This window comes from Camponotus vicinus, unplaced genomic scaffold (assembly GCF_025532165.1).
Source record: "Camponotus vicinus isolate PSW18456_S1 unplaced genomic scaffold, iyCamVici1.0 SCAF_2, whole genome shotgun sequence".
NCBI classification, from domain to species: Eukaryota; Metazoa; Arthropoda; class Insecta; order Hymenoptera; family Formicidae; genus Camponotus; species Camponotus vicinus.
In genome coordinates this window covers 13,345,658-13,364,928 of record NW_028141956.1, presented here as the reverse complement: position 1 = coordinate 13,364,928, position 19,271 = coordinate 13,345,658, and the positions used below count along the sequence as shown (strand labels likewise).

Below are 19,271 nucleotides of genomic sequence, written 5' to 3'. Positions count from 1 at the left end.
TCTCTCTCTCTCTTCACGTAATCGAAGAATATTAAATGTATTACACATGAGCTTTGTAATATTTTTTTTCAAAATATATCGTCAAAAAGAAAAAATTTTTTTGCGTGACACGGTTTTTTTTTTTTTTTTTTAATGAAATACGTCTTTGAAAATAATTTTTGTCTGCAATTCTAGCGTAAATAAAACTATAAATAATTATTACTCGAGAGAGAGAGAGAGAGAGAGAAAATTCGCGGCTCTTTCCGATCCGTTTTTAGATTCGGAGAAAATTCCGAAAGAGAAATTACTTAGATAGCTTCACTGAAGCGGCATGACGAATACGGTTCCCGTCGATAAATCACAACGTGGCATTCGAAGGTTATCGTGTGACGTTAATTACTTATCGGAGATTGTTCGATTATGCATACAGCGCGTTGTTCTATCGAAATCGCTCGCGAATGTATGTTTTTTTCCCGAAATTCGTGGAAAAAAAAATAAAAATTCGAATTCAGCTTTCTAAGGCTGTTTACATGTCGCCCTTGACACTTTATCCGATAAGCGGCTACTTTTCTTTTCTCGTCGCGCGTCAAGTGTCCCCACCGAGTATATCGCGCTGATAATAATAAATTAATGTCCGATAAATACGAATGAATAACAATGAAGATAGCCTGTTTTCGAATTTGGTTTCCGGCAAAAAGCACTTTCGATAAGGCTGAAATTCCTATAATTTATGTCGCGCCGTTATTACAGACACTTATATGTACATATTACATAGAGTGGCACGCAAGAACGTTAATAGTATAGTGGCGATCTTAAGCAGTATCGGATATGAGCGCGCTATTAAAAGATAGACGTGGACAAACGTCATCGTAAAGCACGTGTTCTCGCCAATTCTCGCGAATTCGTCGTGTGAATTGTATTTCGTATTGACACGCAAAAAAAACCGATATTTCGCTACTTTGTTAAAGTATAAGTTAATTTGTCATGCTCGATATAATATGCCAACGTTAACGAAAATACGCTTACGAGTCGAATGCGCGTTTGACTGCAATTTTTTCACTACTGACTGTATATTCGCTGAGTGCATCTTTTTTTTTTAATCGTAGTTGTGATGCGATTCTAAACGAATAACACTTCTCGATCATTGTCCTCTATTTTTGTTTTGCGAAAATCTTCATGTAAATTTTATGCGAAATTAATTCGAAATTGGATATATTAATTAAAATATTTATATATTCGCGTGTATGATTGAGCCAAAATTGAAAATTTTCTTCAGAAACTGTCAAAATAGAACAAAAACACACAGTTTGTAGTCTTTTTTTAGCATTTCGGAATAAGAGAGCCTAGAAAAAATTCATCATTGAACCACTGCAATTCTTCGCAACTTGAAAAAAAATCGAAAGTTCCCGATATCAAGCATTATGCAATTCGGCTGCATTACTCAATTTCACAGACACCCCTTTTTACGTCAAGATTTGACGAAATCATAAATACTTTAAGTGCCATAGTAAGAGAAAGTAGTAGAGCAGTAAAAGCTATGTCAAGATGTCTCGCGTCTCGCTTCCAGCTTAAATCATCAATCTCGAGTCTAACAATTGAATAGAATTCCTTCTGTTTTAACATGCACGCGCAGACACAATTGGGGGAATTTATGCATTGAAGCAGGAAAAATGGGATATCCCGATTCGATTATCTTTGTTCGCACGCATATCAATCTCTCTTTCTCTCTCACTTCACTTGTGTTCTGTAGACTTCTTATTTTTTTTTAGAAAAATCATATCAGTCATGACTTATAATCTAGCAGTATTTCAGAATCATCGAGCGAAATTTTATTATTAACATCAGTAATGACGTATAACCGATGACTCCGAAATTCTTTCTTCGTTGCTTTCGATCGAATCGCAACATAATTGCGTTACGCATTTTTTTTTAAATATGGTTCAGCGCAAATATCGCTGATTGCAATAATATTCTTTTCTGCTTATTTAAAGTTTCAAAGTCTTATCAGATTTGACACAATTTTTTTAAATCTTGAATAATATGTCATTTAATTTTGGATAAACTTCGATATCTTTAGCGAACGCTTTAGGCACAATTTGATACTTATTTTATTTCATTGTATAAATTTATTCACATGTGAAATAAATTATTTTTATAAATTATTTTTTATTAAAAATAGATTAATTTTTTTATTAATAACTTTTTACAGTATTTTTCTTGCTCTCCTCCCTTGCTTATTATAAGTTTATACATACATGTTTTCTTTTATGGAAAAAGTAGAAAGACAAAATTGTATCACATATTTGCATAAGAATTTTGCAACTAGTACAAATTTCTTGAAGATGATGCGATATGTTACAGAGGGTCCGAGCTGTGATTTTGATCAGGATAATGCGAAGCCTGGATAGGCTATCGGGTAGTGACCAAGACTGCGGTGATCGGGAAATGTACATCGACCTGGACGACGCCTCCGTCGACTCGCTTACCGGGAAACGTAGTCGCCATCATGTCGTTGGCGCGGAGGTATTTCACATCATTCTTTTTCTTCTTCTTTGATTTCCTTTTCTTTAAACTTTCGCGATACATCATTCGACGATTTCATTTAATTCGCGAAAGAGAGAATATTTTTTTACTCCCGTATTTATAGAATCCAAATTTTTCGTATTTTACACAAGTCGCGCGTTTACAGTGCAGTTACACAGAAAAAAATAAGCGTCAAATCAAAACTTATATACTTAAATTAACGCGTTCATTGTTTCATATATACGCAACAATCTATAATCTTCTTAGAAGAATTTAATAATTTTAAATTTCAACAATATTATAATCTTATTTCAATATAGTAATTGCCATCTCAAGAATATATAATTATTTAATTCTACTTTAAGAAAATTATAATCTTTGATTTAATTTTCTATCCAATAGTGTTTCTTTTCCATTCAAGAAAATTAAATCTTAAATCATAAGAATATATTTTTCTTGATTAAACTATATAAAATAGCTTCATTCAAGCAAGCGATTATATTTTTCTTTAATTAACGCAATATAATCTCATTTCAAGATTTCCATGTTAAAACTAAAGATATTTTCAAAACAAGAATGTGAAACTTTTTTCTGTATATATGGCCGAAATCAGTTAATTACGTCGATGCAAATTTTTCATGACAGATAACATTAATCAGATCCAAAGACTGCGCGGTAACATCTCATTACCTAATTATTAAGATTAAATAAATAACCCTTTTATCAACGTCATGTAACAGCGAAAGAAATTGCTAACATTTTATCTATCAAGTTTTATCGCTCAGACAAACATCTGCAAAGCGCATTGCTGCGCTGGGGGGGGACTGAATCAAATATATTTCATTACGTTGATGAAAAAAATAGCTTGACAAAATCTCTTCATTTAGATTAGATTAGGAAGAAACCATTATGTAATATATTATCGCGAGTCAATATAAGGCTCGTTTATAACCTAACTTATAACCTAATCTAACCTAACGACATTGTTCGAATAGGAAAGTATGAACATGAAATATGTTGTTTTTTGAAGTACTTTCACAATTTATTTTTTTTTTATAAATATACTGTTAAATTTTCCAACTTAACATGAATTAAATTATATTATTCAGAGAATTTTTATTACAATGACATTTATTTACATTATCAAGTTGCATAAATGAGAACATTATGTTATGTATTTTACAATAATATATGTAATATTATATGTTATATTATATATTTTATTATCAAATTAAAAAAAAATCTTGCGCATTACATCCTCACGTATGATATTTTCTGTCTCGAAAACTTCCTTTCTAGGACATTTTCAATGGACATTCCTTTCAATGGACATTCGTCCATATTCATATCTTGAGAGAGTGCGCAATAATTTATGTATAAATAGTACATTCGAAAAAAAATCTATTCTCTGTCATAAGAATCGAATATGAAAACAGGTGGGCGAGGAGAGCGACAGCAGCGGAAGCGAGAGGAGTCCGAAGCAGGCGAAGAGGAGAAACCGCGGTGGCGCACCACCGACCACGAGGAGACGGAAAAGCGGAATTTCCGCGCGTGAGAGGAACCTGAGGAGGCTCGAAAGTAATGAGAGGGAGAGGATGAGAATGCACTCGCTCAACGATGCTTTTGAGGTAACAATTTGTCGAAAAAAACTGTGCTACAGAGCGATTAAATTGAAGCAAACACAATGAGAGCGAAAATAATATTTGATTAATTATTACCATATAAAATTATTCCATAGAACCGCTAATGAACAAACATTCGAAAACAAGTTTCGCCGGCGTTGAACGTTAATGCAAACAATGGCAGAGTGCGGAGAAATCGATTTGTGTGTAGAAGATAAATGATGACAAGTCGCGTCTGTACAAATCGATAGAGTCTGTTCGACAAGCCTGCCCGTTTTATTGATCGATCATATAACAGCATCATTAAAAATCTATCAACTCTTTGCGGAGGATCATATTCGATTAGAAATTGCAATCTTTGGCGCCGTATATAATATTTAACGCGAATTTACGGCTCAATGTAACAGATAGATCTTCGATTCACTTCTCTCGTCGTAATTTCCAGCAATTACGCGAGGTAATACCACACGTAAAAATGGAGAGGAAGCTCAGCAAGATCGAAACGCTCACGCTGGCTAAAAATTATATAATGGCACTGACGAATGTCATATGTGAGATGCGCGGCGAGGAGCAACCGTACACGTGAGTATTGTTCTTGTTTTTCAAAACATAAGATAAATATATATTAAAAATATATATTAAAAAATATATATTAAATATATATAAAATATATATTAAATATATATTAAAAATATATATTAAAAAATATATATAAAATATATATAAAATATATATTAAAAATATATATTAAAAAATATATATAAAATATATATTAAATATATATTAAAAAATATATATCGAAATCAATAAAAAAAATTAAAAATATGAGAAGCTAAAAATAAAGATTTCAATTGGATGTATGTAAATTTATTCGGAATTTTTTTCGCGCATATTTTAATGCGAATATTTCACCATTTAATATACTTTGAATAAACAAATATTTCTTTAGGTTTGTCGATGGTGAGTGCGGTTCTAGCAGCGGTGACAGTACCGGTCAATTAGAATTAAGCGGGGGCGAACAACCCGACGAATCATCGCCCGCTTCGATCCACGAGACCAACAACAATAGCCTTCTTCACGAGGATCTAGAACGCAGGATCTAAGGAAATTCAATTTAAGCGATACTTATCGAGACATGTGTTGCACATGCACATATACACATAGACTCTGTGATAAACTATCATGTTAGTGCCTTTCGTAAGGACAGCAATCCGCGATGATTCACTCATTGTCGCCATGGATCTTCGTAGATCGTTGTATATTTTTGAAAAATTCCGAAAAATATAAAGATGATCAAAAATGATTTCACAGATACACGCAATAAAAGGAAAGATCAGATAGAAGAGAAAAAAGAAGAGACAAATATAATAGAATATATATGGAAAAGAGAGAGAAAAAGAGAACACGTGTTTTAGAATATATGTATATTTCAGAGTTAGCGCATAATATTATATATATAAAGATAAGTCAATAAACAAAAGGTTTCAATTAGATATATGCAAACTTGCTCGGAATTTTTTTCACGCGTGTTAAGACGATTTAATATACTTTTAATGATATGAATACGATGAATGAACATCGTTTGCGACCAATTAATGAATTACTGATTACGATGTAGACAAGTTTATTGACAAGATCAGCTTTGAAAGTGTTATATGCATCTTCGTTAAACTGTCCGATTCTTCGGAATCAAGAATGATGAAGTTATATAACGACACTAAGTACAAATTTTCTCTAAGTTTTAAACTCATAATGGCACAAAAGAAAACACTTTAAGAGGCGGACAAAATGCTCAAGAAATATCCGAGTAATCAATAAGCCAAAGTACTTCAAGTCTTCGACCATGTTGCAATTAAAGTAAGAAGAATGAGTGCCAAGTATTATGGATAAAGTACATCTGAAATACTGTGCGAAGATTCTGCAGACAATAACTATCTGTTACAGAGGAATATATCAACCTGACAAAATTAACAAGGATTTATAAAACTGCAGAAGTAGATCCAAATAACAAAAAACTCTAACTAACTAAATTCTAAACGCAGTTTTTCATATCGTCTTGATGATTATAAAAAGCAGTAATAAATTGCTCTTATATTATATAAAATGAAACTCATATACAACTACTAACAACCTTTAATGATTGTTTCATAGAGATGGCTATTATATCGAGATGAGATTGTATAAGCATATTATTCAAAATAGAAAACAAAGAGGTAGTCATTGTCACATCGACATGAATCAAACAGCATCTTATCTACAGTTATTATAGTGAAGTGAAACAAATTATCTAATCATTCTCTCAAAAATTTTATAAATTCCTGAATTTTTACAAAATTCTCGTATTTATATATAAACGTTAAATGATCTGGAACATCCTTATAATTGGCTATAAATTTCGTTATAATCAAGAGTTGTTGAGGCCGAAAATAAATTATCGAGAGGCACGACAAAAACCTGATGATCCAGTGAATCTAATTGAAAATGCCTTACAAGTAATACGTAAATGTGTGATCAACAGCGACTACTAGACTAGTCTCCAAGTGAATACGTGCGAGCAAAATTTGGATGTGAAAATTTAGAACTCGACAGGAGAGACTATGTTACAATAACGATATTAGCTTATAACAACATTGCTGCAAAGATTATTATTGTCAACTCAAATGTGTAGCTAATAGACTACGTGTATATAGAGCCAGATAGAAAACAGTTGGCAATTTATCTTGCACTGGACATAATTCATTTTTCATATAAATCGTACAATCGCTTTATTAATTATTACATTGTTCATTTATGTTTCGCAAAAAATCACATATACGCTGCAATTGTTTTAATGTGTTTTTGCACCTGTTAGGAAGTAGTTGGAAACTTGTAAGTAAATTCTAATATAACGCCTTTCAAATAGTGTCGTTTTTTCAATTTTTAAAAATATTTCAAACTTTATCTTGGATAAGCAAATTTAAATATAAATATAAATCACCAATTACACTTCTTCTCTAAATTGGCTGAAATATTGACAAATAAAATCTATAGATTACAAACTGCACTGCAGGTCTTAAAGATAAGAGAATGCATTTTAATAAATTTAAACGACTCAAGTATGGTTCTCTTTTCAGATGTATTACTAATATTGTTAAGAAAATTCAAGCATTCAGTCGGTTATTGAAGCTTTAAAGTCGAAAAATAATTTTGATAAAATGCTCAATTGTTAATATTTTAAGTTCGCGATAGCAGCCTTGAAAAAGTATCTTGTTTTAATAAAATTGCTCTTTGTTGCGGTACATATAAAGTTAAAGGACTAGATAATACATTAAATATATCTTTATATGCATCTTGCAATTCCAAAATCGTTAAACATATCAAAATAAAAAAAATTCCTAATTTAAAAAACTTTATTTAAGAATGACGTATTCCGATTTCTGATTTATCGAGGAAGATTTATCTTTAAAAAATGCGCTAGATCTCTGAAAGTATACATAAATATAATCTAAAAATTTAAAACATACACTTCATCATCTCTTTCTCTCTTATTTTTCTGTATATACATTCTATTATATTTTATTCTATTTTCTCACCTCTCTTTTTTTTGTACTTTTTCCGTATTTTTGTCTTGTGTTTCTTTCTTTTCCTTTTATCTAGACTCGTCTTTCTTTTTATTTCAATGACATGAATTCGTTCAAAAAGATACATATTTCGTTGTACATACATATAGAATATATCAGAAACATATTCAGAAAATATTTATATCGTGCGGCGAAAATAAAACATGCATGGTTGTGTAAATTCATATTACGATTTTTTTTCTGATTGATCGTTAAATTATCATTAATTTATTATTTTATCAATGTTATCTCTCGATCTAGCACAAGATATATCGGCTATCATCATCACAATTATTATTATTATTATTTTTATTACATTATTTTTTTACGACTAATACTATCTCGTTACTATCATTATTATTATTACTATTACTATTGCTATTACTATTAAAATTATGACTCCTACTTTTAATTCCTATTACTATTACTGCTATACCATTACATTACACCTACATTCCTACATTACACCATTATTATATGGTTGTTAGATATTATATCTCTTAATATTTTATAATTCTCATAATTCTATTATTTTGTAGAATATATTTCGGAAGATTATTATTATTATTTCTGTTATTTTATTATTACATTATTATTATTGTTACTTTATTAAATTAATGATATGTTACTTTAATGTTTTATAGCAGTCATCTTTCGCAACTTGCATTTTGCTCACATTCCGTCCGGAAAAATTATATAAAAGATAAAACTTATATTTTAATACGTAAATACCCAGGTTGCAAATGGACGTTATTTGACAAAATGATATGCGCTTGCTATCTGGATAATCAATCGTATCGTTGCAGTGCCTTTGCGATCGATATTAATCGACCAATAATTACACATTTATAATTTTTAACACACATTGACTATAAATCTCTCACCAATATTTTTAACTGTAAATTATAATAGTAATTATTCGTCTTTGGCCAATTATCAATTATGAATATAATTAACAAATATGAAAATTAGCTAAATTTTACATCTGATGATTCCATGGCGGGTTAATTACAATTTCAGCCACATGTTTTTTAGAAAATATGCGTTATATAAGTTTCCATAAAAATACAGATCTTATTTACGAAGCATAATGATAATGTGATAGGGCTAACCAGATCAGCCAAACTAACAGATAACGGCTATGCTAAAACCTTAGTTATGCGTTTTCGGCAAATCGAATGCGATTAAATAGTACATTATTTAACTGTCATAAGTTTCACGCAAATACGCGTTATTGTCATACAGTAGTCTTATTACCATTAGATTATGATTAATTTCTCAGTCACAATTTTACGCGCGTTTCGAAGCCGTAAGTCATAAATCTATAGTCTATTATCACTATTAGCGATAGCATTATCATCACAACTAATTATTATAGCATTGTTATCATTGTCATTGCCATTGCCATGGTCATTGTCACGTAAAGTCACTCATTAATAATTATATTTTATTATTGATATTATCGAGTAAAATTATTATAATGCGTGCGCACATTTAAACGATCACTTGTGCTTGTGAGTATGAATTATTTTCGTAAGCGTTAGATAAAAGCAATTAGAATTTAATTATGTCCTCACACTATTTTTACATAATTAAATCTAAGTCGGCTTTGATGTTTACAGAAACTATTTTATCATAAAAGATTCCGCAACTTTATCGTATGTGACATTTTTCATGTAAATATATTATACGTTATGTTTTAAGAGTTTTACACAAGAATATACAGGGTGATTCACACCCAAAAGTTGCTCGTTTATATTAACTTCTTTCCTAAATACCTTAGGTAGACATTTTTTATTATTCAACAGAAAACTGATATAATGATTGATTAATAAAAAGCAGACACAGAGAAAACAGTCTTCAAATAAATTCAATTATTAAATAATATATTTCATTTCGGTTTCTCACTATTTTCAGCATCTGTTAACAAAATAATATATATCACAGTGAAATATAGATCGAATTATAAGACTACGATAGAAAAATACATATGCAAAATTAAAAAATCATATATGTTTTGGCAAAAATATCTAACAATTTAATTTATCAAGTATTACAAGCCTCTCATCGGGTTCAACCGTAGGGAGTAAAATTCGTAAAAGCAATACATAGTTTAAAGTCATTTTTAAATGGTCAAACATTGCAAAAAAATAATTATGCAAATACTTTAGAAAATTGATATAATATATTAAAAGAGCGAAAAATATAGTAAAAAGGAGATAACCAAAAATCACAAGAAACAGAGAACCAAAGAAATCGGAAACGCAATCGTTAGATGGATCAATCCGAATGTTTGTTGTAATTATAAGTGTGACCCGAGAGAATGTTTGTTGTACGATAAATGTGATATTATGGATAAAAAATAATCAAGTAGATAATTGTCACAAACATAGTGGAGAAGTGATGTAACGAGCGCGGATTTTAAATTTTAAACAACAAATTTTTTATAATCCTTAAATAGGCATGATATAAACATTCAGTATCGCTTTGAAGATTAAGACTGTTTTATCATTTAACAAACATTTCCGACAATCTTTCATTCATAATGAAGTCCTTGAGTGGAAATGGAAATTTTGTATCATTCTATGAGTAAAAGATTGTTGTCAAAAATGTTATTCATTAAATGACAAAAAAAATTTTTAATTTCCAAACCGATACTGAATACTTACCGTGTAAGCAATATTTGAGTACCTGAAAATGATTTCAAACTATTGTTTTTGTGTATTTTTCTATGCGTAAATTTATAATTTAACCTGCATTTTATTACAACATGTATTATTTGGTTAATTTTGACAGATATTTCGAAACGAAATCGAAAAATTATTTATACATAATACAATTTTCTTGAAAATAACTTATTTCATTGAAGAAAAAAGCGGCTTTTTACTCCAAATGCGTATAACTCGGCGAAAAATTATCGAATCGAGATAAACAAAAAAGCATTTTAAAGAGGAGTCTCTGTACTATCATATGCTTTTGACCCCATTGACCTGCGACATTTAATTCTCGCCACGTGTCATGGCAAACTCAAACAATTATTTTTCAATTTTGCATGTTCTCATTTCGTCATCCGTCATTTTTAAAAATGTTATCTCGCAACATTTCGGAGAACCTAGTTTTAAAGTAGAGATTTCAAACTTTATTTTCATTTTTTATAGACCTTTCTATCTTTATTATTTACAAAGTTATCGTCATTTGAAATTTGGTGATTTTTTTCCAAATTTCAAGTGTACCGCTTTTTTTGGAACTGAGTGTACTTATATTTATAAGAAATAGAAGATGCTAATAATAAATTGAAAATCAGAAAATAGCGATATTTTTTATTAATTTATTTTCTTTTTAACATATAATAGACATTTTTATATTGTACAAACTATTTTACTTAAATCTCTAGAGAAACACATATACGCGGAGTTTAATTTTTATTGCTCTTGATGGTGTGTACGATAATGGCAACAATTAAAACGAGTAATGTTCCTAACAATCCAAGCATAAGCGCCATGAAAAATGTATCGATCGATAACCAAGGATCTTCCTCTCGAGTCCAAATAACAGATTCAGTTGTTGTAAACAAACTGTAAATGTGAAGTGGAATATGCTTGCAAAACTGATGTCTTTTTAGTCTTATATTTTTTGATAAAAAATAAATATGGTGACATAGAATCACGAAATAAAAAAAGATTAAATAATATAATAATCAACATGTTACATTCGAGAAATCTCGAAAGAAAAAATAAAATTTAAAAACTTGATGACTTTTTTATATCAAAAAAATTACTTTAAAATGTAAGTCTAAAATATTTTCAAAGAGTATAATTTCTCTTATCTCGTGTTACGAAATTTTCATGTGTAGGAAATATCAAGGATAGCCTTTACATTAAGAAAAGAAATAGTGCATAGAGAGGTCAAGGTAAAAAGATTAGATTATAGTCAGAGCTAGGCAATTTCATTTCAAATACAAGTGTTCAGCGCACGTAGGAGAGTAGAGATTTATTTAAATATTTGTTTATATTTAAATATGTATATATGTAATTTATAAGAAATGTCTTTGTGATATTTAAATCGTTCACTTTATCCGTGTTTAAATAATGTATTTCCATCCTCGCTTCGCTTTATATTTTATGATTAAAAAGTACTTTTCGCATTTTGTACGTGAAGTATATTTTGCATAGCCTTGAAAGTAATTAAGGATGTTGGAGTGCTGACGTGCTAGTTTCCATTTCCTCGTCGGCGACGAGATCCTCGAAAGGCGAAGCGATAGCATCGTCTAGATCTTTTCCCAGTTGTTTGAAGGCGGTTTTGCCGAGCCAATCGGCGAGATCGTTGCGATTTAGTTGTCGAAGACGATGTACTATCGCAGCATGCGTCTTTCCTCTGCCTTCCCCGGGGGAACTATTCCAATGGAGCAATTGACGCAGACACGGAATCTCCTCATCTACTTTACGCTCTTTCATTCGCGGAAATAGCATTAGATATTTTCAGTATGTGAATAAATAAATAAATAAATAATTAAATTAATTAATAATTAATTAATTAATTAATAATTTAATTTAATTATTGATTAAATAATTAAATGAAAATTAATTAAATAATAAATTAATTAATAAATAACCGGAGAATTTTTTAAGCGAGATAAACGAATCACTCAGAGGGGAAAAAGGCTAACCAGCCGCGGCCAAGTTCTTTGGCAAGTCGTAAGTCTTGTAATGAAGCGCGGCGATCAATCGCCGGCACTCGAATGGATCAAGCCGTGCCGCGAGATACTCCAATTCGCTGAGATTCACGTCTATCGTGGCGCGAACTGTCAATCCGAAAATTGTCACACTAATCATAATGTAAATATAGATTGCCCAAGATCGCATTTTTCTTCAAACAAGGTTAGAAAAAGGGAGAAGAGAGGATTGCGCGAACGAAAACAAAGAAAGAAATTGTCATTTGGTGATATCGAGATTTTTTTTCTTCAATTCCCTAAAAAGATGTTCACTCGTTTACTTATCGATCGATCTTTCTCTCTCATCATATGTATCATCGTGTCTGTCTCTTGGGTCTTCTCTTCTTTTTTCTGTAACATTTGTAACAAGGGATTGCATCTTCCGATCTCTCCGGCTCCCTGGGAATAATCGGCGCGATGACTTCCGGCTCCATCAATTCTGGCGAAAGAGTCCTTTTCCTTTTTCTCCGTAATTTTTTCACTCGCTTCTTCTTCCGTCCTTCCTCGATATCGGGAGGAGAATACTTCCTGAACATATATTTCGCGCAGATTAAAATCATTCTCTCGAATCTCATAGTATCTCGAAATTAAAGAAAAAAATCTGCCTCGAAGAAACGCATAGAGCGATTTCATACTGACTCTTTCTTCTTTCTCCCTGTAAGCTTATCGATGATTCTCGCGCACTTGTTTCTCACGAGTAAAGTGCAGCAGCAGGTCAGAATTATAATCCCGATAATGATGCCTCCGGCAACATGTAAGGATAAGGAGATCGATCGACGTCCTAAAATACAATTGCCATCGGAATGCCACTGTTCTCGCGTCCTTGCTCCAAAAACCTTCATTCAACTCACCTGATAAAATATCGGAGATAGATGCGCCACTATCATTCATTCCTCGTTAATTCAAACACTTTTTATACCATCCTTTATTTTTTTCATAAAGATTAATAGTAAACAATAAGCAATTGACGTTTAACGGTTAGGCAAATCATAAAATATGTAATAAATAAAATATCGAAATATATCGCGCGCGAATAATACATACTTGGCTAACATCACATTTTCTTAATGATATTTACCGATTTACAAATGAAATTTTTTATGAGATAAAAATAGAGCGAGAGAGAGAGAGAAAAGGTTCTTAAGGATGTAGCTGAAAAATTGCTACAATAGATAATTTACATATTTATTGTGAAACATATAACACGGTATAAATTTTATCACAATGTCGTATTATATCAGTTTCGTTAATCGAGCATTTTTCGTTTCTTGAAACGCAAATCGATATATTTGTAAGAAACAACAAATATTATCCTCTCTTTGCCGCAAAATTAATTATATGCGAGTGTTTAGTTATGTAATTAGTCGTATGTAAGTTGCGTAAAAATCACGTTAGGCAAAACCGTGATCACCCCATCACGATTGATTATAAATCTTTTGATAAATGTTATTATTTTCAAAAGCTATACGTATATAATATATATTATACATTTTTTGTCAATTACAATTCAAAAATTGCGACATACACACACACACACACATTGAAGATATCTTAATTTTTATAAACCTCATGAATGACCGAATACATCAAATCTAATAGCTTTTTCCACGCCACTTCCGCCTCCTGTGTATACTGTTTTCCGAATAAAGAGGGAAAGAGTTTCACCAACAGCTGTCTTAAATTCTGAAAAAATTATTATTTTTTAAGAAAAAGGAAAATACATTTCAGAGTTATATGTCATAAATTAAAATAAAAATCTTAAAATTAACGAAGTTATCAGAGATTGTCCCCAAAAGATAAAACTTTAATATATATTCACATTTACGGTCTACTTCATTAATTAAAGAATTCTTATCTACAGAAAACACGAAGAACTTAAAATATTCTTTTTAAAACGGTCGATTAAATTATGATAAATTACGACAAAAAGATTGATGGTTCATAAACAAAATTCTTAATGCAAGATGTCGTTGTTACATCATGGAAAACAAGAAGAATCTTCACTTACTTCAAACTGTTCCTGCGTTTGTCCACGATTCTTGTGCTTTTCGATTAGATTAATCAGGGTCGCTTGCATCAATTCCGGATCGCACATTTGCTCAATCAGTTTGCTAATTGCCGATATAATATTGACACAATGCGCTTGAAATCTCTTGTTTTTCGGCAACTCGTCGATCGGGACGTCCTTAAATGGCTTAAATTGCTTTTGGTACTCGGGATATTGTTTGAAAAGGCTATAAGAACGATTCCGAGTTATGTACCGTATATTTTGAAAAAAAAATAAATAACAAGAGATTTTTTCTTTAAGAAATAAATTCATTTTTTCAAGGCTCTTTATTACTAAAGTTATATTGAATTTTCTCAAGATAAGACTGTAGATAAAGTGTTTTTCTTTGCATTATGCATCAATAATATGAGAATAAATAATCGATGATGAAAACACGGTACTCATTGTAGGTAGAAGTTAATATGATTGAGCAACTTAAGTGAATCATTCTATTTATGTACACAGTTTATCATAAAGAATTGCGAAATCGATCTTCTGATACGCATTATATCTTTCGTGTAAGGAACATTGTATCTTTTCTTTTCTCACATATTTCACGAAAAAACCTACGAATAATGTAATTATGTAATTACACACAATTACTTACAATTATATAATTTTAGACTTTGGAGAGAGAGAGGGGGGAGAGAGAGAGAGAGAAAACGTGCAATAATTATTATCAAGAACTATTATAAACCAAGGACTATCGAGCAATGAAATGTTTAGATCGATAATGCAGCTAGTTTTTCCGTAATAAAATCACAGATTCGCTCGATTTAAATCTTGATATTAAAATCATCGTTATCAATAAGCAAGTTTAACACTTAGATAGAAGCGTGTCGCATATGTGTGTCGTCTTTCACGTGCTTAAAAATCGCAAGTTCTGTGCGCATCATCGCTCTTCGAATGTGCAATTTTCAATTGCACCGAAGGATAATTGCAATAATTTAATTCCGTTTCGTATAACAAAACTGAAATTGTTGAAATTTTCGTAACGTGCACTCTCTGTCGCGTCTTTCGCGATACATCGCGACGCAATAGCATCGGCGGATCCGATTGGTTTCGAACGAGACGTGAGAGTTGTTCGCGACGAGGTCTGCGATGCGTGACATGGATGTTCAATGATACGCATCGATAATTAATTAAAATAAATAAATGGCTCGTTAGAATGCGGAAGTTTTCGAAAACGAAGGAAGTTGTGTCAATAGGGAGACAGAGAGCGAGAGAGAATTTCAAATTCCGCACGTGCATCGCAAAACTATTATTGACGTCTGCAGGAGAATTATTTTACGATATCCTCAAGCTGCCTACGTTGGCAATGTTCATCGTTTTTCCGATTTATCGTCACCAAAATCGACCTAACAGCGAAAGTGGAACGGACGAAGAAAAACAATAATTCACTCACGCGATCATAATAGCGGTTCCGGCCGACACCTCGTCTTTACGAGTGATCGCCCATGTGTTCTGCACCAGCCTCTTTTGCTTCTCCGTCATGCCAATTTTCTCGTCTAACTTACTATCGTCCAGAAAGAAATTAAATAGACCGCGAAACCACGCCATATTCGTCGCGCCGTACAAGAATAGAACCTAATCTCTGGAAAACAATCATGCATCGTTGATCAGATGATTATTCCACATGTAACCTTCAAAAGAAGCTTTTAAAAAAGCTCAAGAATATAGAAATGTGATTAAAGGAATATGCGACAATATTTACAAACTTTAATTTACTAAACTTAACTAAAAAAACGAGGCGTTTTATAATTTTGATTATTATTGTTCGATGGCAATTTTATATCTGTATCATTTAAATATAAAATATGATGAATGTAAATGAAGAATCAAATTCTTTCAAAAATAAGAGAGATAAGAATATAAATATTCCGAGATAAAATGATAACCAATTTCATATATTCTCTCTCTAGTATATTACATTTTTTAAATCATTGCACTCGTGTAGCAGAAAAAAATATTAGAAAATATATTACTATATATTTCTTGAAGAGATAAATATAAAATATCACATACAAATGGTATTAATTTTGAGTATATTTGTTAAAAACGCTCTTTCTTTTATTATGCATCTTATGAGAAATTTACGTGAATATCAAAATTAACATTACGTTAATCAGTAGACAAACAACAAAGTATCGATTGATAAAAAGAAAAAGCAAAAGGAATCAACGACTCGACCCAACATCAAAAATATCAAATAGGATGAATAAATGTTCGTAATCTTTTTCTTTCTCGCGATACATATTCATTTATCGTTCTTCTCTCTTTTTGGCCACCTTGATATCGCGATTGTTTAAACCGTCTATGAAAATGGAGCGTAAAGGGTAACTATAAGCCGAGTGATACCAGGCAGAGCGAGGAGACACCAGAGACACTGCGCGAGCAACTGCAAATTGGCACGATGGTATGAGGCTCGCTTATCGAGAATCGTATCAATTACTCTATAATTCAGTACGATATGTCACGTGCCACGCGTGCACACTGGTCAAGCAGCGACTACTCGATGCTGCGGGCGATCTAACTATTTTAAAGCTGTCCCCACTCTCCACTTCCGAATACACCGATGAAGAGAAATTGCGTTACATTTGCGAGACACTCCAAAGTCCGATTGTCTCCAAGGATCTCGTTATTATATAACAAGCGCGAAATCCGCCATTGATAACGAACGCCGGATTGTTCTTTCTTTTCGGCTCCGTAGATTCAATCCATTTTCGAATACGCGTAATGAAGAAATTACATTGCGTTGGCGAGTTATTCCAAAGTCCATAAACTTGACTTATCATATATAAGTCTCCAGAGATCTCGATTATACCAACAATAAATGAAAAATGTGACACGGATAATAATCGCGAAATCCTTTCGATAATTGCATAAAATAAATTTCATACATGCTAATATAAACTCTGTTTACATTTGGAAGGAAAAAATATTTTCTAACTGCATTTAAATATACAATCGTTTGCTCCTATACATTTCCTTATATTATATTAAACATTTCCCATACAGTGATGTACACCATTTTGAAATGTTTAATATAAGATGTAAAAATAATATATATATACACATATCTCTTTCATATAATTGTTACAATTACACAGGCCTACAAAAAAAAAGTACCCTGTGCTGGCGATCTGACTAGGCTAGTCTTATGTATTTTGGCCCGCTGAATTCGAATCTGACGTCAGAATTGCTCCATCACGTCACAGTTTGTTTTAAATCTCATAAATAGACGAAAATTTCGTAAAAATCGACATTCTAGGGTAATAAGACTGCGCTTCTTAAAGAAAAAGTTACCAAAATCATATTTTAATGTATTTTCAGACATTATAAATCCAAATCCGACCTAGAATATAAACGTTGTGCTCAATTTTTTTTTGTGCTCATTTTTTATTTTTTTTTATTTTTTCAGGTTGTAACACCTAAAATTTACTGCAAACAGATTCTATTTATCAAGATGCGAAGATATTAAGATAGGTTTTTACCTCCAGATAGCACAATCTTTTTTTTCATGTACCTCTAGCGCTTTAAAGACATGAAAAGAGGTTTGTGACCTATATAAAGAAATTTCTGCATCTTATACGAACTCAACAGCTAGAAGCTGTAAGTTTCGAAAATATTTTTCTCAAAATTTGGACTTGGAGAATATAAGATTAATTCTTTCCAATATAAGATATATGAATGAACTAAAATCAAATATGGAATACGGAAGATTGCTACTTTTTCATGACAAATGTTAATGGAATCGATGGTATGATTGGTGTGACAAATCGGATTTGGATTTATAATGCCAGAAAATACATGGAAATATGATTTCGGTAACTTTTCCCTCAAGAAGCGCAGTCTTACTACCCTAGAATGTCGATTTTTACGAAATTTTCGTCTTTCTCTTTTGAGATTTAAAAAAAACTGTGATGTGATGGAGCAATTCTGACGTCAGATTCGAATTCAGCGGGCCAAAATACATAAGACTAGCCTAGTCAGATCGCCAGCACAGGGTACTTTTTTTTTTTGTGGGCCTGTGTTATTTGTATCTGTGTATGAATGACAACTGAGAGGAAACAAAAATTTATTTTTTTAATTATCTAATATTGATTTATTTTTTAATCAATAATATTAACACTTTTCATTCGAATATAACATGTATTCCCATTCAATTTTGTATATTTCATGATATTTTGTTTCCAAATCTTGAACGAGATGTAAAAATTTCGAATAATAGATATACACATCTTATATTTGCATTATACTTTTGTCAAAGACATCAAACATGTCTTACGCACGCATATCTTATACAGACATTATACTTTTGTCAAAAACATCAAACATGTCTCACGCGCATGGTTAGCTTGTTTTGACATATATTATCGATTAACCACGTGTATAAGACATGTTTCACATTTTTGGTTCACGAAAAATACAATGTCCAGGAAACGTGATCCCAATAAAAGATAAATATAAGTTCAGACTCAGACGGCCCTCAATTAAATATTAACGTAATATTGAAAAATCCCAGAATTTTAGGAAATAAAAGACAATTGTGACCTAAAATTCTAAAATTAGAATCGCGATTTTTATAATTTGCGCAAATCATTTCTGTCAACATCATTTCTGTGGAGGTGAGCATTGCTTAATTCAAGTCTTAGAAAAGATAAAATGATGATAAATCTACATGTCTACACATACCTGGTGATGACTGTGCATTTGTTGCATTGTTGCTGCACTTTTGACGAAGAAATGAAAGACTTGAAAGATGAGACAACGACATCGATCGAACACGC

At 31.4% G+C, this 19,271-nt stretch overlaps 3 protein-coding genes across 7 annotated transcripts in view; 1 reads left to right on the top strand and 2 right to left on the bottom strand.

The window, feature by feature from the left end:
• Positions 1-9,470, top strand: part of LOC145966521 (uncharacterized) — a 32,363-nt gene extending 22,893 nt beyond the window's left edge. For all 4 annotated transcript variants that reach the window (XM_083090626.1, XM_083090625.1, XM_083090628.1 and 1 more), the window contains exons 2-5: positions 2,341-2,502; positions 3,939-4,130; positions 4,570-4,706; positions 5,074-9,470. In XM_083090626.1, coding sequence (XP_082946752.1) covers positions 2,341-2,502; positions 3,939-4,130; positions 4,570-4,706; positions 5,074-5,227 — 645 coding nt within the window. In that variant the 3' untranslated portion in view covers positions 5,228-9,470. The remainder of the gene's footprint in view (positions 1-2,340; positions 2,503-3,938; positions 4,131-4,569; positions 4,707-5,073) is intronic.
• A 1,601-nt stretch (positions 9,471-11,071) lies between these two features.
• Positions 11,072-13,468, bottom strand: LOC145966053 (uncharacterized). Of its 2 annotated transcripts, XR_014436956.1 has the most exons (4): positions 13,286-13,468; positions 13,074-13,215; positions 12,336-12,962; positions 12,109-12,170 (listed from the first exon to the last, which is right to left on the bottom strand). XR_014436956.1 is itself a non-coding variant. In XM_083089784.1 (3 exons), exons 1-3 carry the CDS (start codon positions 12,583-12,585, stop codon positions 11,139-11,141), a joined length of 597 nt encoding a protein of 198 aa, XP_082945910.1. In that variant the 5' UTR covers positions 12,586-13,468; the 3' UTR covers positions 11,072-11,138. The 2 variants fall into 2 exon arrangements, 1 of the variants encoding a protein (XP_082945910.1); XM_083089784.1 differs by adding an exon at positions 11,072-11,298 and having other exon boundaries at positions 11,930-12,170; positions 12,390-13,468.
• A 137-nt stretch (positions 13,469-13,605) lies between these two features.
• On the bottom strand, positions 13,606-17,000 carry Glob1 (globin 1). Its single transcript, XM_083089786.1, has 4 exons — positions 16,840-17,000; positions 15,887-16,075; positions 14,443-14,668; positions 13,606-14,117 (listed from the first exon to the last, which is right to left on the bottom strand). The coding sequence occupies exons 2-4, from the start codon at positions 16,039-16,041 to the stop codon at positions 13,986-13,988; spliced, it is 513 nt and encodes a 170-aa protein (XP_082945912.1). The 5' UTR covers positions 16,042-16,075; positions 16,840-17,000; the 3' UTR covers positions 13,606-13,985.
• Positions 17,001-19,271: the final 2,271 nt, after the last annotated feature.

What these genes read in the sequence shown, in the direction of transcription:
- Glob1 (XM_083089786.1), bottom strand. Translation starts at nt 16,041, where the DNA reads ATGGCGTGGTTTCGCGGTCTATTTAATTTCTTTCTGGACGATAGTAAG. An exon ending in GGAACCGCTATTATGATCGC is followed by an intron (nt 14,669 to 15,886) that starts GTGAGTGAATTA and finishes TCGTTCTTATAG; the next exon opens with CCTTTTCAAACAATATCCCG. An exon ending in AAACGCAGGAACAGTTTGAA is followed by an intron (nt 14,118 to 14,442) that starts GTAAGTGAAGAT and finishes TAATTTTTTCAG; the next exon opens with AATTTAAGACAGCTGTTGGT.
- LOC145966053 (XM_083089784.1), bottom strand. Translation starts at nt 12,585, where the DNA reads ATGCGATCTTGGGCAATCTATATTTACATTATGATTAGTGTGACAATT. An exon ending in AAAGAACTTGGCCGCGGCTG is followed by an intron (nt 12,171 to 12,389) that starts GTTAGCCTTTTT and finishes CGCGAATGAAAG; the next exon opens with AGCGTAAAGTAGATGAGGAG. An exon ending in GAGGAAATGGAAACTAGCAC is followed by an intron (nt 11,299 to 11,929) that starts GTCAGCACTCCA and finishes TCACATTTACAG; the next exon opens with TTTGTTTACAACAACTGAAT.